Consider the following 25,729-nt stretch of genomic DNA (forward strand, 5'->3'; position numbering starts at 1 on the left):
ACAGGTTTCTCTGATCAGGTTGGAATGAGAAAGATGCACTGGGGGGCCGGGGGCACCAAGCCCAGTCACTTTAATAGAAAAAAGCCTCTTCTCTTGTAGCACGGGGAGACGGGAGAGTGACACTTGTTTTTCCCTCCAGACCCCAGCCTAGCTCCTGGTGAACAGACTTCCATTCGGATGAGAAACAAGGTAGCACGGGGAGTGCACTAGTGCAGAACGGCAGGTGCCGCCTGCTCCGGAGGGGCTGCGTCCATTGTGTACAGTGCCCCTGCCCCCATCCCTCCCCTGCTGTGGCAGCTCTTGCAGACTGTTTTTAACAGCCCAGCGTAAAAAATCATCCGGTAACCATCCGTTCAGCAGGAGCAATACCCAGCGCTAGAGGGATTGCTTAGGTGGACTCCTAGAGGCCCAGTGCAGCGGCTGGGTTACTGTGTCAGCAGCACGAGCACAGAGACTCACATCGACTTGAGAGCCTGCTTTCTAAATGCATTCCCAGCTCCCAGGTAAGCCCCAAACCTACCCCCCACTTCCGCGCTCGCGGCTCACCTTCAGGCCAGTGCTTTCCGCTTCCGAGCCCTTATCCACCCCGGTGATGTAAATGCCCAGAGCATATTCTGCTCCTCCTCGAATCATGAGGCCCAAGGACTTCCCTTCGTTCAGCACCAGGTTCACCTGTGGAGAGGGAGAGCTGGTATTTACGGAGCCCTGCAAACATGCCCAGTACTTTACAGGTGCAGGGAAGAGGCACTGCCCCTACCCCACGTCTCAGACAACATGGTGTCCAACCACTGGCCACCTAGGCACTACATCATGGCTCGAGGGAGATTGTGTTTAGAGGACAGCGTATACCTAGAATCGGAGAATCTAGCTGCTTATGAACTGAAAATGTGCTCCTCGTACAGGGTATGAATCAGCCCCTTTGCTATGAGAAGAGAGGGGTGAACGCCTCCCCAGCTGCCTCTAGCCATCTCCCCGGCAGCCCCCGAATGGTTCTGGGGTGCTGTGGGCGCAATCTGAGCACCGGCTGTCCCTCCTCTGCCACAGGCTATGACCATCCATCCTAACGCAACCCACAGAAGCAGAGTAGGAAGATGTGCAAATGGAGTGAGAAACTGTTGGAAGAGTACCTGAAACAGGGCTGCCTCTCTGCTACTCAGACACCTCTGGCACATCCTTTTGCTGTGCCACAGGCAGGATACGATTTGCCCCGGTGAGGGTATAGAGGAGATCAGAGCAAAAGCTAGCCCTGAAGAATCTAAAAGCCCTGGACTTGCCAGGAGCTCTGGATGGGATGAGTGTCAGCCCAATCTGCATGGCCTGGGACTCAAGGTATGCAGAAAGGCAGAGGCAGGCTCTCTGGGGACCTCAGAGTAGATTTTCAAAATGGGCAAAAGCAGAATTTACATGGATACCTGCTCCCATACACTGGGAAAGAGTTCAGAACTTAGGGACCATGATGTAAACATGGGGGGAGAGGGTTTAGGAGTAAATAGGGAAAGAAATGCAGAAGTGCTGCATCCAAAGGGTAACACCACCTCTTAGGAGCTACCTCCATGAAGTGACCCAAGGAAAGGGCAGGGAAGAGATCAAGAGATGTCTGCATGTGTTCTGGGGCGAGGAGACAGGGAATCAAGTAAACAAAAAAAGCAGAAACCTAGAGATGTAGATGGCCTCAGGATTGAGGCCCTTGACTAGAATACAGATGTGGGTTCAATTCCCAGCTTTGCTACGCAAACCCTGGGCAAGTCATTCCATCTCTCGGTGCTTCAGTTCCCCACTTGTAAAGCAAGGAGAGCGATTCTGACTTTTCTGTTGCTTTGGAGCGAGGCCTGTCTCTAACTATGTGTTTGCGCAATGCCTTAGGGCAAGGGAAAACCTCCTCCAATGGTGCTACCAAAACACAAATCCTTGAGACATACACAAGGCTGGCAGGGTGGGTCAAACAGCCTTTGTTTCCCTGCTCCAACAGCCTCCTAACTAATACATGATGGAGAATAACCACACTCAACATACAGCCGTATATCACCTCACCTTCAAAGCTCTCCCAGCACTTGACACTTACTAATTAACCCCTCCCTCCCACCTCACGGGGTAAGCAATGATTATTGTTACCCCCAGTGTATAAAGGGGGAAGCTGAGACACACAGAAATAGTGTAACTTGTCCATGGTCACACATAGAGTCAGGAATAAAACTGGGAAGAGAACCCAAGCGTCCTTGCTCTCACATTTGCTTGTTCTAGAGATGCTTTCTGAGCCGGAGTCTTGGCTGGCAGAAATCTGTGTAGCTCCACTTTGATGGAACTGGGCCAATTCACAACAGCAGAGGATCTGTCCCACTGCCCATGTTCTTATGTAAACATGAGATTACAAATGAGTTACACACTCTTATATGGGTTATGAACTTGACTGAGAGTTCTCTCTCCTCTTTATGCCAGCACATAGCCTAGGAGTCAGACCAGAGCAGTAGCTACAAAGAGGCTCCAGGTGACCTCTTCTTCCAGAATGACACAATAAAGGAACAGCAGGATGAAAAGAGGTCCTCAGAAAGGTGGGGAAGGCCTTTGGATCAGAGGTCCCCGCAACATCTCGTGCCACTGTTAGTGAAACAGGTACTGATCTGCAAAGCAAAGGCTGTGGCCTCAAAGCAGAGCGAGGCAGAGATGAATTATGCAGTAAGTAATCTCTTCCTTTCTCCCATACAAATGTCTGTCCTGCATATTACGGAAGGGAATTACAGAGCATGCTCAGAAGTCCAGGGGGAGCCACTGGTCCTAACAGCAGCAATGTGCTGCTGCTCCTGGAACCGTGAGGGCAATTGCAATTATTTTACTAAGGAAAAGGGATTGGGGTAGGAGAAGAAAATCAGCTCCCCGATCCTCACTTAGGCAAAGCTCCCATTGATTTCAAAGGGTGCAAGCACTGCTCATTTCTAAATCACAGGACGGCGTGATGGGGGCTGGGGGTCTATTCTAAGCTCTCCCACAGACCTCCCTCCCCAGGCAATTTTGGGTGCCCAGCTTGAGCCAGCTCACTGTATTTCAAGTCTGTCAGGCATTTTTATAGGGCCAGATTTTCCAAAGGCTCAGTACCCACAGTTAGAGCCAGACTGTCAAAAGTGTCAACGGGTAGCTGGTGTGTGTTTTTAAAATCTGACTCACAAGTGCTGTGTGCCTTCTGGGTCCTGGCCTGGTCCCCGTATCTACTGCGTGCACCTGAGTGAGACATCACACGGGAGTTAACTCTGTGTTTGCGCAAGGGCTTCAGGATCCCCCTGCACGTGTGTGTTGTTGTTATCACTAATGAATAATACAAACACAGACTCCACCCTGCTCAGGGACAGCTGGCACACATACTGCAACAGACAGGTGTTAATTACTTTCCACAGACATCTGGCAGCACCATTATCAGGCAAACATAGGGCTGACATTTTTCGCTCCGACGGAGGCAGACTCTAGACTGTGAAGCTGCTTTTACAGAGTTTACAGTTATATTCTGTTTTCCCAGAGCCTCCCAGATAGACACCCTTAATACTTTCCCTGAACCAGGGGCGGTTCTAGGTATTTTGCCGCCCCAAGCAGGGCAGGCAGGCTGCCTTTGGCGGCTTGCCTGTGGGAGGTCCCTGGTCCTGCGGATTTGGTGGCAGCCTGTGGAAGGTCTGCCGAAGCCGCAGGACCAGTGGACCCTCTGCAGGCAAGCCGCCGAAGGCAACCTGCCTGCCGCCCTCGCGGCAACTGGCAGAGCGCCCCCCGTGGCTTGCCACCCCAGGCACGCGCTTGGCTTGCTGGTGCCTGGAGCTGCCCCTGCCCTGAACATTCTGCTCTAAAAGTTTGTCTGAATGGGGACAATCAGGAAAGCTAATCCAAATGAACTAAAGCTGTGAATTTAAAATGGCTTAGTAAAGCCACATCAAGCCCTTATATGGATACCCTCATTCAGAATGAAAGTGGCCTTAAATCAGTTTAGTTTCCTGAGTGTTTCGTTCCCATGTAGACAAGCCCTAAGTGCGGCAGGAAGATTGGGTTTAGTAGAAGACAGGAGGTCAGGTCTCCGCTACAAAGGTTTGTTGACATAGATGTGTCAGTCGGGGTGTGAGAAAACCACACTCCCTACCCGACATGGTTATGCAGGCAACCCTCTCCCCCGTGTAAATGCAGCTACAGTGACAAAAAAGTGCGTCAGTCAGCATAGCGTATGCCATTCTGGGAAGTACAGTCACTATGTGAGCAGAAAAACTCCTTCCAATGGTATGTGCGGGGTCTGCACTGGGGGCTCTGCTGGTCTAGCTATGCTGGCAAAACATCTGCAAGGTAGACAAGGCCAGAGAAAGGGAGAGCAAAGTGGAATTCTTGTCATTGTTTAGGTAGCAACAGTGCCTGCAGAGCGCTGGATGCTTTCCAGACACCGTTCCTTCCCTTGAGAGCAAACAATCCAAGACAGGGGTTTTGAACTCAGCTTAGCTCACTCCTAAGAGAAATCAACGAAGGCTGGGATTTTCTAAAATTCCTAAGGGAGTTAGGCATTCAAATGATTCCATTCTATCCATGTTCTTATACATGCTCATCACCATAGTGTTTGAGTACCCAACTCCCACAGGCTCTTTGAAAATCCCAGCCCAAGGATATAAGAGGAGGACTCAGCCAGTTTCTTGTAGGAGTCACGGAAGAAGTGGGAAGCCCATACACTGGCCTTCACTCTGTCTTCTGCATCGCCCCTGGTGGCTCATTACAGATCACACCATCACCCAGTGAAGCCAGTTCAGCTCCAGAGGGGACTTAGGAGAAAAAAAAACAACCCACATGCCAACCATCAAGCTGTCTGGAGTGGCTCACAAACATGGGTTCAAGGCAGAGTGTGACCAACCAGGGCACAAACCCCAAACTAGTTGTGTGTTCTAGAATTACATTTCAACCACCAAGTGCCAGGTGTGAACTCCCCAAGCATTATAACAGCTTTCACATGGAGTCACTGACAGGCACCTTGGGTATGCCAGTCTATCTGGTCACTCAGGCAAGCTGGCTTTGTGATAGATGGTCCCTTACACCAAAAATCACAATAATATTCAGGTTACTACCGGTCCCAAAGGAGCAGTCACAATAACCCAGGCCAATTGTACCTCAGATCTCTCACCAAAGACAATGCTTGCAGCCAATCCTATATTAAACTCTCTAAGGATTTATTAAGAAAAATAAATAGATTTATTTACATGGTTAAAGCAGGTAAACATATGCACACAAATTAGTCTTACTTTTTGGAACTTAATAGAAACTGCTGTAATGTGTAAGTTCTACATGTCCTGTAGGGCTAACTCAGGCTAAGCAGCTTGTGATCCCTTGCTTATGCTTAGAAATATTGCCCTCTCCAAATTCCAAGCAGCACAGCAGTCCAGTGCCTTCTGGGATTTTTATTCCCTTCCCCCAGAGTTGAAGCTGTGATGGGACAAGCATTTGTGCACGTGCCTTCTTCATGGGTGTGAGGAAAACAATCAAGAAAATATGTTGTCCACAGATGTTCCACAATGGTTTGTCTGGTGTCTATAGGCCTTCTTTTGTTGAGCAGGAGATGACACCTCCTCTGGTAAACTAGTATTTCACATTTGGTGATGCTTCTCCCCTGCCTGTGTGAGTTTCCAGTTTCATAGCAAACATGTTTATAGTTACAAAGAAAATATTTAAATCTTGCTTTATGATGTGGGATGCAGATCTATAAGTGAGATTAATGCAGGCAGCAACCCACAAGCATTTCATGAAGTCCAAACACTAAACACACTCATAACCTAACAGCTGTTTTAACAATGCTAACACACAGGTGAGCCAGATGTTTCCAGCTCTGTATTAGTCAGTGTTCAGCGAGGCACAGGAGCCAAGCTGGCACCTGGTCTGCCAGCATCACAGTGAACTGTCAATTGGTATCTTGGCAGCAGGGCAACATTCCAACTGAAGACTATTAATTGCATTTTATAAGCTGGATCCAAAGGCAGTTCTAATTTTTATAACCTGATTTTACAGATGCTTTGCAGGCCTACTAACGTCCCATTGTCACCCATTCAAGTTTTTATAGGACTGCCAGCAGCCAATCAGATAATGCCACGGTGCATATTAATAGACTCTGCAGAGACTGCTCCATATCCACCCCAGCCTCGTACTTCCTCACCTGTTGTTCCCTTTTATCACTGCTGGCTTGTAGAAAGAGAGGGGAGAGGGCTGCTAAGCTGACTTCACACTGTAATATGGACATCATTAGCCTGCTCAGGGTAGATGGGAAAGAATGAGAGGAAAGCTCCCTAGCCACTGCAGCCAATTCATTCATGCTGTCTGTGTTCCATGGAATGGCTACAGCTGTGAAGGCCGGACAGTCTTATACAAGAAACTAGCCAGCTAGGGCCGCTTCTTATCCATGCCTCCAAAATGTTTAAATTCATTGGGTTTTAACCCCTTCATTGCTTTTAGGGGCACAAGGCCCTGAAATCAATTCTAGGATTACATAGTCATGAAAGACTTGTTGCAGGCCTGCTGCCCTACATGTTAGACAGGAAAGCCGGACAACATTTTTCAACCAAATTTTTTTTCTGATCAAAAATGGGATTTTGGCTTGGTGGAAAAAAATGCTGTTTGGGACCAATAAAACTGATTTTTGATGGGAATTTTTTTTCTGTTTTGTTTGTTTTGAATTGAATTTTGTTGGGTGCTGTTTTCTAGAACTGAAAAATATCTGATTTTTCCCCCCATTCTTTTCCTTCTTTCCCATTTATTTATTTTTTGGCCAGTGATTGCAATAAACTGAATTATATTTAGGCTTCCCTTCCCACACACATTCTTCCTCTCTTTCTTCTTTCTTCTTTTCCCCTCACTAACATTTCAAATCTCCTCCAACTTTGGAAGAGTCACAGAGTGGGGAAAACAAAAAATAAAACTAACTCAGCCTTGTTACAGACGAGTCAATTCTATACTGTTCTTATATCGCGCTCATCACACAGAATCTGAATGCTTTCCAACAGTCCATTAAGCAACAAGACTAACATCTGCTACGTGCTTATTTGCCCATCCTCTCCCCTGGGGGAGAAGTGCATCCAGTGGAGGTTTTTGTTTTGGTGCAGTTATTTTTTTTAATGTGTTTTAAACATGCACTAAGATCACACCCCCTGCTCCTTTCCCAGAAGATCCAGAGTTAGAACAAAGAGCTATAACAATGCAGCCCAGAATGAAACAACGGTGCGGGAAAAAGAATAGCCTCTAACAATACCGGCAAACAACTATAGGAGGTGACAAATCCCCATGGTCTGAGACTGGTGGGTACCTCCCAGCTAGTTACACATTCATAGAAAACCTTGGGTGCCTGGAATACCTGCTGCCATTTTGATAGGGTGCTGGATTTTTGTTTTTTTGGGGGGAGGGTTGTTTTTAATATACATGCTGGTAAGTATTTAGAGAAGACAAGGTCAAAGAAAGGTTAATGTAATTAACTGCACGTTTCATGTGTTTGAAGTTCAGCACCTGCTGAAGTACCTTGCTGAGTTGGTGCCTTAAGGATCAATCAGTGAAAATAACTAAACTCAGGACACTGGCAATTAAAGCATACAAAACCTTCCCCCCTACATCATGAGCCTGAACTACTTTGTAAAAACCCCAAGCGCGGCTTAAAAATATACACAGCCACTGGCAGTCACAGAAGGCTGGGATGGCGAGGACTTAATTGCATTTCTTAATCAACTAATATTGAAGGCTCTCAGATAAATGCTGAAGACAACCCAATTTATATTAAACTGCAGGCTGCCAAGGAGAGCATCAACTGGCAGTGGGGGACAAAAGAAAATAATCACATTTAGAGTGCCTGACTTCTTGACAAAAGGCGGATCCATGCTGTAGCCAAGAAAAGAAAAGGAATCAAGTTTATAGAGGAGGAGAAATATTTCTTCTCTGATTTGGGATCAGTAGCCAGGCAGAAAGGAGGAGGGCCTAGAAAATGCTCCAGGACCCAAACATTGGAAACAGGCTTATTACACTTTCGTGCTTATTGTACTAAATGAAGAATGAAATACAGGGATAAAAGCTACTGGCTTTGAGAAAAGTCAGGAGTTTTGCCAGAAAAGGTGTAGATTTTATGCAGGAACCTCTCAGTTCTTAGGGCCTGATCTTTCATCATTGAAATAAATGGGACTTTTGCCACTGAATTATATGGGAGCTGGATCAGACCCCTTAAGGAGCAGAAAAGGTTGAGGTTCTTCACAGAAGGCCTAATCTGGGATGGGGCAGGTGGCTGTCAATCACCTGCCTTTCATAGGTTCTTGAACTGGGAGTGCTGCTGCACCCATTGGCTTTAAGTGTTTTATCATATACAGGGTTTACAGTTTGCTTCATTGGTGCTCAGTACCTCCACTGTACAAATTGTTCCACTCCTTCTGCTTTCTTCAGATTCTGCACGGCTTCAGGGGCCAAAACACCCCTGCATAAATTAGAGCAGCCCCAAGGGTGCTCTAATTTACAGTAGCCTTCCTGGGCCTGCCCTGGAGGGTGAAGTACTAAAAAAGTCTCCATAGTCATGTGTGCTACAGACACTCCCCTGTCTCACTCCCACCCACAGCACATCCTCTGAATTGCAGCTAGCCAGGGCCACTTTGCAACACACTGTCCGCCCCTGTGCATTGCTGGAAAGGCATACAGCAGGCAGGGAACAAAATCTGTCCCTGAATTATTTGCATCAGCTTTCATTTTAGTTCCACTCACATGGTTTGGGGCAGTTGGGTAGAACTGGTTTGATTTATTTTCAGTTTTATAATAGCCACCCAGATATCTAAGTGTCTTCCATGTAAAATGAACAGAAATAACAGAGGCCCTAATGAGTGGAATTCATGGAGTCTCTGGCACGTTTCCCATTTGGAGGGCCAAACGCTTGTTGAGGTAGGTTTTAAGATTATTAATTTCTTCTTCTTAGTTGGGACAAAAGGAGGCATCAGTGTTGTGTTATTGTTAGGGTGGAAATGTGTGTGCAGATGTGTTTTTATCAGTAACCATCAGAGAAGTTTAAACTCTGTACACTATCAAAACAAAACACTCCCAATAAGCTAAATAGACCTGGACAAAGATTTATTAATATTTTCACTAAATTTTGACATAGGAAGGAAATATTTTGATGAAATTTATGCTATATCCTCCCCTCTGCCCCCACCCTTTTTTAGCCAGCTCTGCTGCTAACTATAATTTCAGGGCCTACGCAGCTGCCATTTAGCATGGGGGGCATAGATTTACCTCTGCCCGACCCTCCTCTTCCCCTTTCCGGTGCCCCCTGCCATTAGCAGACTGAACACCCCAAGCTGATAAGCCCCAACACTACCCCCTCCAAATCTGGGAAAGTGGCGTTGTGACCAGGCGCATAAGGTTGCAACATTTGGCCCAGCAAAATGGTCTGGCCTTTACCGAGGTGGGCCCCCAGCTCCGGGGGCTATGGCTCTGAGTGACAAACTACATTATGGCTCGATATTACAGGGACACAGAATCATTTTGAATTGTACTATCATCGTTGCAACAGTATATACAGATGTAAGCTCCTCACATGTCCTTAACGTTACCTGCATGAGAAGCCCCAGTTGAGTTCAGGGGGGCCACTCCCATGTGTAAAATTAAGTATGTCTAAGGCTAGGTCTACACGACAGCTTATGGTGGGACAATGCGTCACCCAGGGGTGTGAATAAGCCACCCCCAAGCGACATGTGCTACATCGGCAAAAGCACCAGTGCGGACTGCGCCATGAGGCCAGGGGAGCTTCTCCTGCCGACATGGCTACTGCCTCTCATGGAGGGGGGTTTATTATGTCATTGGGAGAGCTCTCTCCAATCAGCATAGGGCAGGAGCGGGCAAACTTTGTGGCCTGAGGGCCCTATAGGAGAATAGAAATCGCATGGCAGGCCATGAATGTTCACAAAATTGGGGCTGGGGTGCAGGAGGGGGTACAGGCTCTGGGGTGGGGCTGAGGTTGAGAGGTTTGGGGTGCAGGAGGCTGCTCTGGGCTGAGATTGAGGGATTTGGAGAGTGGGAGGGGAAATCACGGCTGAAGCATAGGGAAAAGGCTCAGGAGTGCAGGCTCTGAGTGGCGCTTCTCTCAAGCGGCTTCCGGAAGCAGTGGCACGTCCCTTCTCCGGCTCCTACAGGTGAAGCGGCCCCTGACCTTCGGAGCAGAGCCATGTGGCTGCTTCTAGGAGCTGCGTGGTGCAGCCCCCGATCCGGAACCCCACCTGGAGCGCAGGAGTGGGGCCGAGCCCCAGACTCCACTCTCCAGCAGGAGCTTGCAGGCTGGCTTGATTCGGCCCGTGGGTCGTAGTTTGCCCACCCTGCTATAGGGCATCTTCACCAGACATGCTGCAGCACTGTATGTTTAGACAATCCCTAGGCGTTTGCAGGATCAAATCCCTAGTTAACACTGCAACTTTCCTCTTCTCCCCGGCAAGGACAGAGACAATGAAAACGCCATCACAACATCTCCAATAAGGAATTAGTCTTAAGTCAATACTGGTGAGATTTTTGTTGTTTGGTTTATGCAGTTACCTGGAGATGGATTCAATATCTTCTAGAAAAGCATTTGCAGGCAGGACTTATTCTATACTAGATCAATTCTACATGTGACCATGTTCCAATTTTTAAAAGTTTCATATCGCTGATGTTATCTTGATGACATTACTGCTAGAATACAATAAAAATAAATTTTAAAAAGAAACAAAGTCCCAATCTCCTCTCATTTATACCAGAATTACTCTACTGACTTTACCAAGGTTATTACTGATTTACACCAGCATGCGGGAGCAGAGGATCGGGCCCATCCACTTTGTATCTAATCAAATGCCCCTTACATTTGGACGGGCAAAATTCAGATTGAGAAAAACAGGTGAAAGAAAGAACTGAAAAACAATTAAAAAATTGATCTAAAATTCTGCACACTTGATTGCCTCTAGTAATGACATTATTGTAAGCATTCGTGTTTTGGACATGATTATTGGGGCTTGAAAAAAAAATGAGGGGAATGATTTTTTGTGGAAAATACCTGCTTTCCTCTCAAACTTTTGATTTCTCATTGGAAACCCAAACCCCCTCCACCACCCAACAGCTGAATTTGCAGCTCAAAGCAGAAGCACGAAGTAATAAAAAGCCCGAACAGGACGGAACTGTATCTTTCATGCTGCTAGGACTCTGAAGGGGCAAGGATGACTAAGCATAACAAAAGATCCCCTGTGCAGAGCTTGCTTATTATAGAAACTTCTATTACCTTTTGAAACTTATGACTAACTCATCTTTGTGTGTGTTTACCTGCTTTAACCTTATAAATAACTGATTTCCTAGTTAATAAAATCTTTAGATAGCCAGCCACTCCTATAATAAACTACAAACACTGTGGTTGGTGTGAGATCTGCGGTGCAATTCATTTGGGGTAAGTGACTGGTCTTTTGGACTGGGAGTAACTTGAATAGTATTCTGATTTTTTGTGTTAGGGGTCCAGCTATCACAAAGGCAAGCTTCCCACAGTGACAAGAGAGATTGGAGTACCCAAGGAGATGGTCTGACTCCATCTTATAGCGCCTAAGAAGTTCACACTGAATACTTAGTTGATGAAATCTAAGAACAGAACTCTCAACCAGTCTGGAGTTTGTGCCCTGCTTCTCACAGTCTGCTCTGAGGTTGGTACTCATGCTCTTGAGCCACTGCAGGACAGCTTGACCACTGGGGTAGAGCTTTGTTTAAACTGCTAGGTCCACGATTTCTTGCCACGTGAGATGCTGAAAGCACGTGGTCAGGGTGACTTCTGCTAAGGCAAGTCCTTGCTGGGAAAGTTTAGCCATCTGCTCAAGCTGATGCGTATGATCTGGGAGTTAGAAAACAGGAATCCAGATCCCTGTACCAGCAAAAGGGACAAAACAGCCCTGAGAAAACCATGACTGAGTGCAGCCAAAGCAGCCCTTGCCAAAGAGGCCATTGCCAGAAGGACCTGGGTCCGGATCTTCAGCAGAGTTCCGCACCCCACGTGCACCTGATAGGTTGAGCTCTTTAGAAGATCTGGCCTATGGGGCATATCAAGGCTTACAGCTTCTTCCCCTTTTCCCCAGCTAACTGAGGTCAGGTCTCTAGCCCATTCTTTTCCAGGCTTCCCAGTCCAGCATTCTTTGCATATCCACTCCATCGTTCCATCTATCCACCGCTTTCTTGTTCTTTGTCCACAAACTCTAGTCTCAATTGCTTCCTTAACAGGATGTCCTTCTTCCATCCTTCATACGTGCCCCAGGCCACCTCAACTTCCTCTCTTGCAGCTTCTCTCTCCTGCACACCTTGATCTCAGTCCTGATGACATTATACCATGTATAGTCCAGCGAAGTCACCCCTCTCACTGTCCTCCAACGTCTCATTTCAATGACTTCAGGTCTTCTCAAGTGCTTCTTTGGTCACTCAAGTCTTTTGATCTGTATAGAAGCGCTGGTCTTGTCATGGTTTTGTCCAGTGCCCCTTAAGAAGTCTGGGCATCTGCTTATAATAAATCACTCAACTTATCTTGACCCAGACTTCCCCCACACTCAGCAGCCTTGCTTGCACTTCTCTGATAACATCTCCATTTGCTGCTAACCAGCCCAAAGGTACTGAAACAAAGAGACCTGATTTAGGTGCCAGCCTTCAATGCTGATATTCATCTGTCTTGGTTTTGCACAAGTCACACATATGACTTCAGTCTTTTCTTTACCCCTTTTGAGGCCTTCGTTTTTAGTTCCCTGTTCCAGATATCAATTGCCTGGACCGATTCTCCCTCGCTATCCGTGGTCAGCGCAATATTGTCTGCATAGATTAACGTCATACCATTTTCTGTTTGTATTTGCTTACTTATGAAGTCCATCACAATTCTGAATAGTAATGGACTAAGTGCTGATCCCTGGTGGAGACCAACCTTCACCACAAAACCCTCTGTTACACCGAAGGGCATCGGCACCTTTGCCATGGAACCACCCTACAAATCAATCACTATCTGGACAAGGTCCTCCAGGGCCCCACAGAATCATAGCAGAGGCACTAGCAGTCACTGATGTACTTTGTCTAAGGCTTTTGTTGCATTCAGGAAAAAGCAACTGTGCTCAGTTTTCTCCTCCAGTTTGCCATCAACTATCTAGCAATGAATGTACCATCTAGTGTCCCTTTTCCTTTCCTAAAGCCAAACTACTCCTTCCTAAAATGGGCTCTGCTGTTTGGCAACGCAACTATGATTCTCTGTTTCATGTAGTAGGACAGCAACTTAATTCCTCGATACCTTGAACGGTTGTATATACCACCTTTTTGTATGTCTGTTGGTACCAGTATGGACTTCCTCCATTCTCTTGGGATTTTCTTCTCTTCTCAGACTATGCATGGGATTCACATGAGCCAGCATATACCAAATTCTTTCAAGGCTTTGATAGTTTCTGTTGTGACTTTGTCTGGACTTGCTGCTTTTCCAAGTGCCATCTTCAGCAATGCAGCCTTGACCTCTGCCTCCTAGCGGTCATGAATAGCCAGGATTGCTGGTTCACACAATGGCAGTGTAGCATATGAAGCGTTCTCATCATTAAACAGACCCTCGTAATATTCCTGCTGTCAGGTATGTACTGGCAACCTGCCCACTGCATCCTTCATAAATGCGTCCACTTGGTCTTTCTTCCTTTTGTTTTTTTGTCCAGAACCATCACTTATATTTTCTTTTGGGGAAGTTGAAGGCAGATGTTCAACTTCTCACACAGCTCAGCTAAAGTTCAGTTTCTTGCCTGTCTGACTGCAACATAATTTGCACAAATGTGGGCACACGCACCCACAAAACCATCCTTCTCCATACCTTTGACTCCATCACCCCCTCTCACACTCCTGCCTCTCCCCGGATTGGTTACACTGCTCTCCCCTCCCCCCAATAGCAGCCGTTTCCATTTCAAGCCTTGTAATGAATGCTCTCACCTACAGTAAATGAGCTTGTTAAACAATGCTACAGACACCTTCCTGCCAGGCACACAGAACAGCAGTGCCAGGGAAGAAAGCTGGCTGGGAACATTTCTACCCTAACAGATGTGCGATGCCTGCTTGGATCTCGAGTTTAACCTTGCAACAATAGAAAGCTACAGGAGCATCACTGCTATATTGAGCTACACCCTCTCCCTCTCCAGTTAACCTTCTGTTTTGCATCGCATCTGTCCACAGCTCCAGGGCTGAATTCAGATCTCTGAACTGTTCTTCTCTTTCAAATGCCACTCATTCAAGATATCTGAGTATTTATTCCCAGACATCCAGGCTAATTAGAAATGGAAGCTGGGGGGAGATCACCAACCCTTTCCAAGGACTTTAAAGCTGGTGAGACATCAGACAGCACCCTGGGCTTCTGTCACTCCTGCCTGGCAGTGCTGAGCTATCCAGGGACATGGTGCATTTCCATGACCTTTCTAAGCAGGATATCTGCATTCATAATGGCAATATGCAAAACAGAGGCACAGGCTGGATTAGGGTCTGATCCTGAAGGAAGTGGCTGAAATCCAGTGTCTCCTGTTGAAATTGATGGGTGTTATGGGTGCTTAGTACCTTTTGGGATCAGGTCCTGTGGTCTGGGGCATGTTTTGAGTGCTCTGTGGTGCATGCTAGACCAGGGCAAAACGACTTGGATAATTCACCCCTTAAGTGCACCGTTGGACAAATATCTCCAGAACAGCCTCCCCACATTCTCTTGTAAGGTAGCACGCCTCTTCACTCCTAGCCATGGCTATTGATCCTTATAATGCCGTCTTCAGTCATTAGCCAGCAGAGCGAGGCACCTCTCGGTAATCAGCCTGCCGGGCAGCACTGAATAAAATAAAGTGTGCAGTGGCCTATGGCTTTCTTCCGCTCCACATACTGGTGAGGCTTCAGGAGCAGATTTTTCTGCATCACTCAGAGGACAGAGTAACAGACGTACCATACTCTGCATATTGCTGCTAAAGAGCATTTAAGGGTTGGCTTGTGAGGCAGGTGCTGAAAATTGGGAGAGCTTTGGGGGGAAAGGAGCCCCAGCCAACAGGAACCCACCCCCTTCCTTTGGCACTTTTAGCCTGTAGCCTTGCACAGCTGCGGGTCAGGCTCAGAGACAGCAGGCATGGAGGGCTCTGGCCTTCTGAGCATTTTGCGTTCGTACAAAAAGAAGAAAAGGGAAATGAAAGGCAAGAGGAGAGTGACATGCATGAGAAACACTTCCAGGCTCCAGCTTCAAAGAGCCCCTGCCACCCCCTCTGGATCCACAGGAAGGTGACAAACTGGGGAGGAGGGACCTGACTGAACCAATCTCCCTCCATAATGGCTGGTTTGTTTTTTTAAATAGAATATCAAGGTTGGAAGTGACCTGAGGAGATCATCTAGTCCAACCCCCTGCTCAAAGCAGGACCAATCCCCAGATGGATTTTTGCCCAAGTTCCCCCCTCAAGGATTGGCCTGGGTTTAGCAGGCCAATGCTCAAACCACTGAGCTATCCCTCCCCCTCCCCTTCCCTTCCCCTTATATGAAAATAATGGTTCCCTTCTCCCCTGGGGCCAGCCTGAATATTTCACCAGGGAAGCAAAACATCTCGTCCCTTCACAGATTTTTCTACTCAACCACCAGGGGAGCTGTTAGCTCACAGTTGCCTCTCCTCACATCAGGCCATGCTAATAGCCTCTTGGGTGAGCAGTCAGGGAGCTGGGAATTGTTAAAGACATTGAGTAGAAGCCTCAGCCTGAGTGGTTAGAGGCACGTTCAGGCCCAAGCTGCACCGAGTTTCAGAGCCTGGTTCAATTGCCTCAGGCTTGCGGGACTGAAAATAGCCCTGCAGACGTTCCCCTTTGGGCTGGGGCCTGGTTGCTGAGACCTTCCCCCACTCACTGGGTTCTCACTCCAGCTGCAGCCCAGGCTCTGGAACATCTGCACTGCTCTTTTTACAGCCCCAGACAGTTGACCCAGGCTAGGAGACAAAGCTCCGTGGGTTTTATTTGCAATGTAGACATTGCATTAGTGGAGCAACCCAAAAGCTGCTTCCACGGGTCACAGAGTGAATGGGTCCCCCATGCACTGACATTGATAGATACAGTAGACGGATAGGCAGTTCTGTCTAATAGAAAGATATTCATTTGTGTCTGTCCAGCCACGTATGTCCCTCAATATCATTGTCGTGTCCGAGTACCACAGTCCCAGCAAACTGAAAATAGCAATGCTTCACCAGCTTTCTTCCATGGGTAACACCGATGCCCCTGGGTGGGATGGTGCTAATGGGGATCAAAGCTGGGACCTCTGGATCTTAATGCACAAGCCTCTACTGCCTGAGCTAAGACAGCTACTTCTTAGCCCGGGCTACAGCACGTTCATCCATCCATAGTTGGCCTAACTCTCTAGAGCAGTGGTCTTCAAACTTTTTTGATCGTGCACCCCTATCAATACAAACATTGAGCACGTCCCCCCTGCTGCGCCACAGGGCCGGCTCTGCCATTTTTGCCACCCCAAGCAAAAAAAAAAGCCACTTGGACTCCCGCCCAAACTGCCGAAGTGGCGCTGCTCTGGCGGCACTCCTCCTGCTGCACACCCCGAAGGATCCTCTTGTGCATCCCCTGGGGTGTGCGCACCCCACTTTGGAGACCACTGCTCTAGAAGGGGACATGGCTTACATGTCTCCAGAGAATTAGAAGGATGGAGAGGAAATATCTGACTCCTCTGAGACCAGGCAGTTCTGCACAAATGCATCCAACAGTGGATTCCTTTACAACATTTCTCATTTCAAGAGGGAGTGCTGTTCAGTGATTAGGCCAGAAGACTGGGACCCAGCATGCCTGTCTCTGTTCCAAGCTTTGCTAGGGGCCTGCTCCAACTGCCATTAAAGTCAACAGTAGTTGGACCAGTTGCTGTCCTGCTGCGAGTCCTTGAGCAAGCCACTCCATCTCACTGTGCCTCTGTTTCCCCATTGGCAAAGTGGATTGAATACCTACTGCAGCGGGGAGCTGTGAGGTTTCTGGCTTGTAAAGCGCTTTGAGACCTTTCTCTGTAAGGAGCTATGGAAGCACAAAGCATTATTTCAAATCTCAGCCACTAAATACATTGTTTTTTCTGGTGTCAAGAGAGAAAATTAAGGCAAAGCCAAGCTGGGTCAATACACTTTTCCCCCACCAAGTCCTGACTCCTATGCTTTCCATTTTGAGGACTGTCTGGGAGATGGATAAGAGGAAGAGAAGTGGAGGAGCAAAAAGGATGAGAAGAAGAAGAAGAAGAAGAAAGAGGATTAAGAGAGAGAAAGAGGAAAAATATGAAGGTATGAGAGAGGAAAGGACATTTGGAATAAATATTTCCCCTTCTCCCCTGCTCTCTCAACTCACATGCATGCATAAGAAGTTGTGCCCAAAATTCACCCCTTCTTGGGAATTATGGTTAAGTATAAGTTACAAGCCTTTGCTTGGCTTATTCCTAAACCTTCTATGTTTATCTCCAAGCCCCTCTAAGAGCCATGACCCTAGATAGGCGCTAATGAGCCTCCCCATATCTGGCTGTCATGTGAGTCAGCCAAATAACCCTGCCTCTCTCCACAGAGTCCTAAACCCAGATCCCCCGACAGAGAAGAAATGCAGATGAGAGGCACTGTATTTGGAAAGATAAATCCTGATGTTCTAACTCAGGCTTTTTCCAGCCTTTATGCAGGCAAGACTCCCACTGAAGCCCCCCCACCCCACCATGGTTTCAGCATTTGGTCCAAAATTAAATGGTGAAAGAAAACAAGACTGATCTGAGATGGAGGGAAAGCAGCAATAAGTCCTTTTGCTATACAACCACCAGAAGAACCAGGCCCCAAAACACCACCAGAGAGGCCCCTGTGGATTTTCTCATATTAATCAGATTTGTTATTGACATCAAAGTTAATGGTCAGCCTGGGAAACATCACAGAAACAGGTTCTGGTCTGATCACCGGCTTCCCAGCTGCAAGTGCCACTGATAGTCCTATTTGCATCTGAAAGAGCCTTGTTTCCGTCTCAGTTCAGGAAAGGTGTTGGCTCTTTGATGTTCAAAACAACCTTTGATTCTAAAAGCCTATAAGAAGGGCCTCATTTTCTATTCAGTTCTATTGAACTCAGTTATATTTTATCAGGGCCTCACTGGCTTCATTCCCATTCAGTTCTGCATGATTCTGCCATTACAGGGACCGAGAAGTTAAAGCTAAAAATCTAGACAAAAAAAAATCAGAGAAGTGTTTTCTGGGCATCGCATGGAGAGTCAAGGGAACAAAGCTGTGAATTTGGGGAATGGATCAGAGATTTGGAGGTCTTCTTCTCCACTGCCCTGCTCACTTCTGTAGTCATTTGCATCACTGCAAAGTGAATGCAAAACACTTTGGAAGCATTCTGCACTATGCACGGTGCAGGGCAATGGCACAGGACCTAGAGAAGCAGAGGGCCAGCCCTTGTTCTGGTAAGAACTGATGGAAGATGGAATGACAGAGTGGGGGTGGCTTGAACTTCTATGGCAAGAGGAGATGAGGTCCCAGGGCTTGAATTTCTCCCTCTTGCTCACCTTTTTCTCATCCCCCTCTTGCAGAAGCTGCAGGTGACTCCTCTTCTCGCTGTCCTTCCGCAGGGAGCTGCTCTGGTGCTGGGGCAGGCCCATGGGTGGGGACGCACTCCGCCCCTGGGGATCCACCCAAGTGTAAATGTGGTTGGTGACATAGCCCCCAGGGATCCGCCCAACTGAATGCACCGACAGGTTCAGCTTCTTGGAGCCTTTCAGAGCCTGTGAGACAGTCCAGGAGAAAAAAGGAATTAATTACAGAGCACAAGGGAAATAAATTAATCCAAATGGAATTTCGATAATGCCAAAGCTTTGCTTTGCTATGGAACCGTTCATTTGGTGATCTCCAAGCACTTTACAAATATGGATGGAGCAAGCCTCACAAATCCATGAAACTTTTACAGGACTCGGGATCTCTGAACCCTCTGCTGAAATGCAGCCACTTCTGGGGTAGATCACAACAGGTGTTTAACAGCCCACATTGTCCCGATAGGACAAGCAGCAAAGATGTGCACATAACTTGAAACTGAAGCAGGGTCAAAGGGAAACGTTGGAATGAGGATAGGACACTGAAATTAACAACCTTAATTCTTATGCAAAGAACCAGAGGATTGAGAATGATCTCACATGGGCAGAATGCTGTATAATATAACTGTGGGTACCAGAGGGGTCTCCTGAGTTGCAGGCAAGTGCCCTAACCACTGGACCATCCTTCCTCCGCAATATCTGGATCCAGATCTACTGTATGCTCTTGCCATATTTGCAGAGCAGCCACACTGTTACCCAGAGTTACATTAGGCAGGGTTCAGAGTAGCAGCAGTGTTAGTCTGTATCTGCAAAAAGAACAGGAGTACTTGTGGCACCTTAGAGACTAACTTTTATTTGAGCATAAGCTTTCGTGGGCTACAACCCACTTCTTCGGATGCATGGAATGGAACATATATTGAGGAGATATATATACACATACAGAGAGCATGAAAAGGTGGGAGTTGTCTTTTACCAACTCTGAGAGGCCAATATACAACTCCCACCTTTTCATGCTCTCTGTATGTGTATATATATCTCCTCAATATATGTTCCATTCCATGCATCCGAAGAAGTGGGCTGTAGCCCACGAAAGCTTATGCTCAAATAAATGTTAGTCTCTAAGGTGCCACAAGTACTCCTGGTCTTTTTATTAGGCAGGGTGCAAATGCTTTAGAAGATATATACATCTCCGTGTCCCCGAGCATAATCCAACCCCTACACCACAAGGTTAGGAAGCAGTTTCTCTGATAGGCAGGTTATTCCATACTTATGCACTAGGGGTTTTCTTTTCTTGCACCTTCCTCTGAAGCAGTTGGTTCTGGTCTTTGACAGAGCCAGGCTCCCAGGAGAGAGGGATCATGGGTCTGACAATTCCCCAGGCCTGCTCACCCCAGATTCCCCACTCCATCCTCACCACATCCCAACAGCAAGACTCCTGCAGTTGTCCAGGACAGGGGATCTCTGCTGCTCAGTAGCAGCCTAGGACTGACCCAGGTCTGGAGACGGAGTCATTTCTCCTCCTTAGGAAAAAGCAGGCCAGGGCTACATCATTGACAGGGACTGGTGTTTGTGGAAACCTGCCGTGCCTCTACCCAGGCCATTGAAGACAATTGGAAAGTTCCCTTTGACTTCACTGAGCTTTGGAGCAGGCCCATGAAAGAGAATCTCAGTCTTGAATGCTGTTTCTTACCATACACCTCTCAATCACAAATAGTTAAAAAACCTCCACCCCACCCTGAGGGGACCAGGAGATCCAGCGGGGCCCGTTTGCCCCTCTGGCTAGTACTGCAAAGGGGGGATAGCTGTTCTGTAGTTAAATTTCACGTAATTAACATTAGGGGAGCTCGACCTGCTGCTCACAGGGCTCAGTAACATTAGGGTGACCAGACAGCAAGTGTGAAAAATCAGGACAGAGCGAGTTGGAGGCGCCTATATAAGACAAAAGCCCCAAATACCAGGACTATCCCTATAAAATCAGGACATCTAGTCATCCTACGTAATATCGAGGCAGCTTAGCATTTGCAAGCGGCCAGAGGCTGCTTTGCCAGTTTAATATACATATGCCTGTGGGGCAGAGACAGCAGATGCTCACCTTGAATGGGGGGCAGGGAGTGTGTGCCAAGAACCCCGGGTGGAGAAGGGGCTTGGGCAGTGGCTGTGGCAGCAGCAGGGCTGGGGCAACTGGTGGGGCAGGCATTCACTTTGGCCCCAGAGATGCACAGCAAACTGAGGAAGTGGACCAGTCAGGGCAACTGTGGCTGCAAGGTATCACCACTCCCCAGCCCCGGCCACTCAGAGCAGCTGCCTGCCCAGCTCCCGCTGCTGTTGTATGTATATCTGGCAGCAGACTCAGCCTCTCCCTTGGGGAGACAGCCCTTTCACCAGCCCAAAATGACACAGATCTACCTGGCTGCCCCTTCCCTGCCCAGCCCGGCTCCAGGTCCCCACCGCCAGGTGTTAAGGGAGTTAGACCAGAAGAGAAGGGAGCCCAGGCTGCCCCACTCACACACTCTCCAGGTACAGAGGGCATATTGTAGGGGTAGAAAAAAAATAGATCACTTCCCCCTGGAGAATGTTTCTGTGACTGGAATGCTAGCCCCCACCCTCCTCCTGGTTCTTCCAGCCAGCTCTGGGGGCCAGGTCTCCTGTTGAACTGAACTACAGCACCATGCCTAGGGTGTGTGGGGGGACTTGCCAAGAGGTGCTGGTATTGGCTGCTCTCAGATCCAGGAAATGGGGTTAGCTAGACCCCCGCACTGTTCTGGTGGGGCAGTTCCGCCACTCTCCCTGCAAGCAGATCCCCAAGCCCTGGATCCAGCACACCACCCATTCCGTGCTTCGCCATGGGTAGCCATTTGGCTGGAAGTTACCTCCAGCCCACTCTGGGAGCGGAAGGGAGGTGTCACCGAGATTGGCCACCACTGCAACCCAGCTCCAAACATGTGCTGCCACACCCAGTCACGGAGATTTGTTCCTTTACAGCAAAGGTTAAACAACCAACCAGAGAGCAGCCTTAAGTCAGTACCTGGTCCCCAGGCTTCAGGGCCACTCCTCCCAGGGGTCTCTGACACACCAGCTGCTGGCAGCTTCCTCACCTTAGCCAGCTCTGCTCCCTCCTTGGGGCAGCTTCTCTAAGCCCTCCCCAGGGCAGTTAGCCTTTGCTACCCAGGGCTTAGTTTATCTCGACCCTCCTCTCAGCTGTCTCCTAGTGGCCCTGTACAGACACAGGTGTAGCACAGCCATCTTTAATTAGCTGATTAGGCTCATGTGCTCCAGCCTGGAGCACTGGGCTCAGTCTAGCCACAGAGACCAGCTACCCTGTGATGGGGAGGGGCTTTTAGCTGTGGGCTGGCTTGCACCCACCCACTTCTCAGCACCCAATAGGGAGCTACCCTGTGACAGGAGGTCTTTAAAAACAATCCATGGCCTTGGATTAATTGCAGTGACATCTGAACCCGGCAGTCTGCAACACTATCTCCACCCCAACAGGTACCTATTGAGAGAGCGAAGGCTCCAAACGTGAATCCACACTGGCTTTGCCTTAGCAATGAGGGCTTCTTCAGAGCTAAAATGAAGCAAATCCCAAGGCAGCTCTGTCCTGAGCAAGGAACATAATCAAAAATAATAGCCGGCACCTATATAGCCTTGTTCATGCATCAGTTAATTAATATGGCTCGTGAACTAGTTGAACTGTTCAGTATGAGCCAACATCCAAGTCCAAAGACCAACACTGGAAAACCCCCCGAACAAAACAACCCCTCCAGCCGCAGCAAGTCACCAAGTCAACTGGGCTAAAAATAGCTGTGTGGCCACCCCTGCTTGTGGAGGGGCCTGGGCTCTGAAACCCAGTGAAGGGGAAGGGTCTCAGAGCCCAGGTTCCAGATGCCACTTTCCTCCTCTACTAGCCAGTAACAAAGCTCTGAAACCAGCAAGCCCCAGATGGGTGATGGAGGCCCTGAAAACATGCCGCAAAGACTCACAAAGTGAAGGAGCGCATGCGAAAACCCCACAGCACTCAGCCCACAGAGACGGGCAGCAGTATAAAAAAGCTAAGACAGCAGCCCTAAAACAGAGAATGCAACAGAAAACGAGACTTTGTCAGTTATTTTTTAACCAATCTATAAAACATAAGAATTATTGCCCTGCTATTCAGTCCTACAGCATGTGTCAAAACAACCTACAGAAAGGGTCGTGTTCTCTATCAAATGCTGTAGGGTTTTAGAGCAATTTCGTTAGAACCCTGTTACATTTCTATATTCTACAGAACTCTGTTCATTTCAGCAGAGACAACAAGCCACGGACAGCAATGTCTTTTCCTTGCAGAGGACTATACCAAGTAATCACAAATAAATGGAGAAGAGCAGGAAAACAAGCAGAGGTGGTTTTGTCTAGTGGATAAGCCACCAGGTTGGGAGTCAGGAGGCCTGCACTCTGTTCCCAGCTCTGCTGCATGGCTGGCTCCCCCACCCCTTCTTCCCCTCTTTGCCACTTGGGGCAGCAAAACAGCTGAAGCCACCCCTGTTCAGAGCCGGCGTCTACAGACTTGGGCTTGTGTTGCGGCCCTATAAATAGCCATGTAGGGCATCTGGTTCCGGCTGGAGATTGGGCTCTGAAACCCACCCTCCTCCCTTGGCCTCAGAGCTCAAGCGCCAGACCAAGCCAGAACGTCTACATGACTCCTTTTAGCTCTCTAGTGCGAGCCTGAGTCAGTGGACCTTGGCTCTGAGACTTGCCACGGGGTTTATTTTGCCATTTAGATCTACCTCATGTTTCCAACTCTGCCCGAGCATCCACACTGCATTGTAAATCTGGGCTTCCAGTCACTACACCTGGGTCTCACACAGCCGTGCTGTCCACACTGCACTACGCAGACCTTCTGACTCCGGCCTGCAGCTTGAGAGAAGTCCACACTGAAAAATGACAGAGCTTGGACTGGAGTCACAGTGGGACTTGGGCTCTGACCCACTGCCCTAATAGGGTCCTAGGATCCAGGTCCTGAGTCAGCATGGGTTTAGTGTGCAGTGTAGACAGGGCCAGCTCCAGCTTTTTTGCCGCCCCAAGCAGGAAAGCAAAAAAGATAAAGCCAATCAGCGGCACTTCGGTGGCAGCTCAATCGCGCCACTTCATTCTTCAGCAGCAATCTGGTGACAGGACAAGAGGACATGCTGCCCCTTTCCATTGGCCGCCCCAAGCATCTCCTTCCTTCACTGGTGCCGGCCCTGAGCGTAGATAGACCTGTAGGGGCAGCCAGGGTGTGTCCACACTGAATTGTAAACCAGGCTGTGCAGCCACCCTTCCCCAGTGCATTCTTCTCCATCTGTTGCCTAAGCATCCATCTCATAGAGCACGATTCCTCAGCACCCTAACCTGCACTGAGGGCCAAGCTGCACACCCAGAATTAGTGCAAGCTAGTGCAGGGCTGAATCCTTCCCCAGTGCTTCCTCTGATCACCTGTGCAAAGGAAGGGGGGAAGCTAAGCTGGAAATAACCCCTGATTTGCCATGCGGCAGGTCATGCCTGGCGTCGGTGAGGCTAGACAGAACCTGAGCTCACCTGAGAAAGTTTGCCCAGCCATTGGCGTGACCTCGCTTAGGTTCCCAGCTGCACCACACCCGGCTCTGGTCTGACATGAGCCCGTACAGCCATGACTTTGCAACACATTTAGGAGATTAAAATGCCAGAAACGGCGTGGGGGGTGGGGGGAAGAACCGGGAAGGAACAAGCATGACCAATGCCGGTGGGAGGAGATGAGCGGAGGGGTGGCTTTTCCCTTCCTTCTGAGCTCCCTGTCAGAGTGGGAACACCAGGGAAGCTGCTCTCAGAAAGCTGGGTAAACAGTCTGCCGGAGATTTACAAGGTACTTTTAAGGTCCCCCGGTGTTCCCCTGACAGTAGTGCGGGGAAACAGAATCTCAATTTACGGCCAGATGTTTTATGTATGAAGCTAACAGCAGAGACTCTGGGAGGCTTGGAAAGTGAATGCAGAGCCCTGCCTGGCAGCAGGCGGCTGGGCCAGGGCTCCCAGGAAGTAGCAGGGAGTGGAAACGGAGGTGCTGTCTGTCACCAGGCCGCTGCAGGCGGCTTTCCAGAGTGGTTCCCCCAAAGAAATAGGCCAGGTCAGCATGGTGGCTGTGGAACTCAATTCATCAATGTGACCAAGCTAGAACAAGCACAGGACCTGAGGGTGCCTCAAGCCACTGTTGCTCCTTTCTTATTCCGGGGCGTAGGGCTGCTCTGTTGTACCCGGCTGCTCATGGCCACAAGCGGCTGTTACACAGCAGTTCACCGACCAGGCCTGTGGTTCCCCTGGAACGGCGCTGACACCCCCACACTGCCAGGGCCTGCCCCAAGAAGTGCCAGGACCCCGGTGCTGTCTGTGTAAGGACTTGCCCGACGCTGGGGGAATTCCCCAGACTCACAGCCCTTTGCACCAACACAGCTGGCACGAAGGGGCTGTGGGCTGGCTGCCTGCCCAGTGCGCCATCAATAGAGGGACCTCTGTGACTGCAGCCGCCTTCTCTGACCAGCCCAGTACTATGGGTCCCTGACACAAGTGCCCTGCATTAACCAGCACAGGGATAGTTATACAGCCCCAATTAGGGTAGACCAAAGCCATCACCACACCTTGCATGGGAGGCAGAGCAGAGATCCAGGAGCAGGAAGAGGACAAGGATCTGCCAGGCAGGAAGAGTCTGGAAGGGAGAAGATGGCATATTTTAAAGGGATTAGAGCTGACTTTTTAGTGGATCCGGTCCTCATTTATCTCCAGTTTATTCTCTCTCACACCCATCTCCTTGAGGCAGGGCAGTGCAGTTATCCCCATTTTACAGATGTAGAACTGAGGCATGGGATAGATTAAGTGACTTGCCCATGGTCACACAGACAGTCTGTGGCAGAGCAGGAACTGAACCCAAGACTTGAGTCTTAGCCCAGTGCCTTGTCTACGAGACCAGTGCTTGTCAAAGTCGGGCTGCCGCTTGTTCAGGGACAGCCCCTGGTGGGCTGGGCCGGTTTGTTTACCTGCCACATCCGCAGGTTCGGCTGTTCACAGCTCCCACTGGCTGTGGTTCGCCGTCCCAGGCCAATGAGGGCAGCAGGAAGGGCAGCCAGCACATCCCTCGGCCTGTGCCGATTCCTGCAGCTCCCATTGGCCTGGGACGGCGAACTGCAGCCACCGGGAG

The 25,729-nt window shown here is 48.8% G+C and overlaps 1 protein-coding gene across 2 annotated transcripts in view; it reads right to left on the minus strand.

The window, feature by feature from the left end:
- WHRN (whirlin) overlaps positions 1-25,729 on the minus strand; it is a 103,949-nt gene that overhangs the window by 57,748 nt on the left and 20,472 nt on the right. For both annotated transcript variants that reach the window (XM_030536032.1, XM_030536031.1), the window contains exons 2-3: positions 18,529-18,744; positions 547-672 (exon numbers count right to left, since the gene is read on the minus strand). In XM_030536032.1, the coding sequence (XP_030391892.1) occupies positions 547-672; positions 18,529-18,744 (342 nt within the window). The remainder of the gene's footprint in view (positions 1-546; positions 673-18,528; positions 18,745-25,729) is intronic.

Source organism: Gopherus evgoodei, chromosome 16 (genome assembly GCF_007399415.2).
Source record: "Gopherus evgoodei ecotype Sinaloan lineage chromosome 16, rGopEvg1_v1.p, whole genome shotgun sequence".
NCBI lineage: Eukaryota > Metazoa > Chordata > Testudines > Testudinidae > Gopherus > Gopherus evgoodei.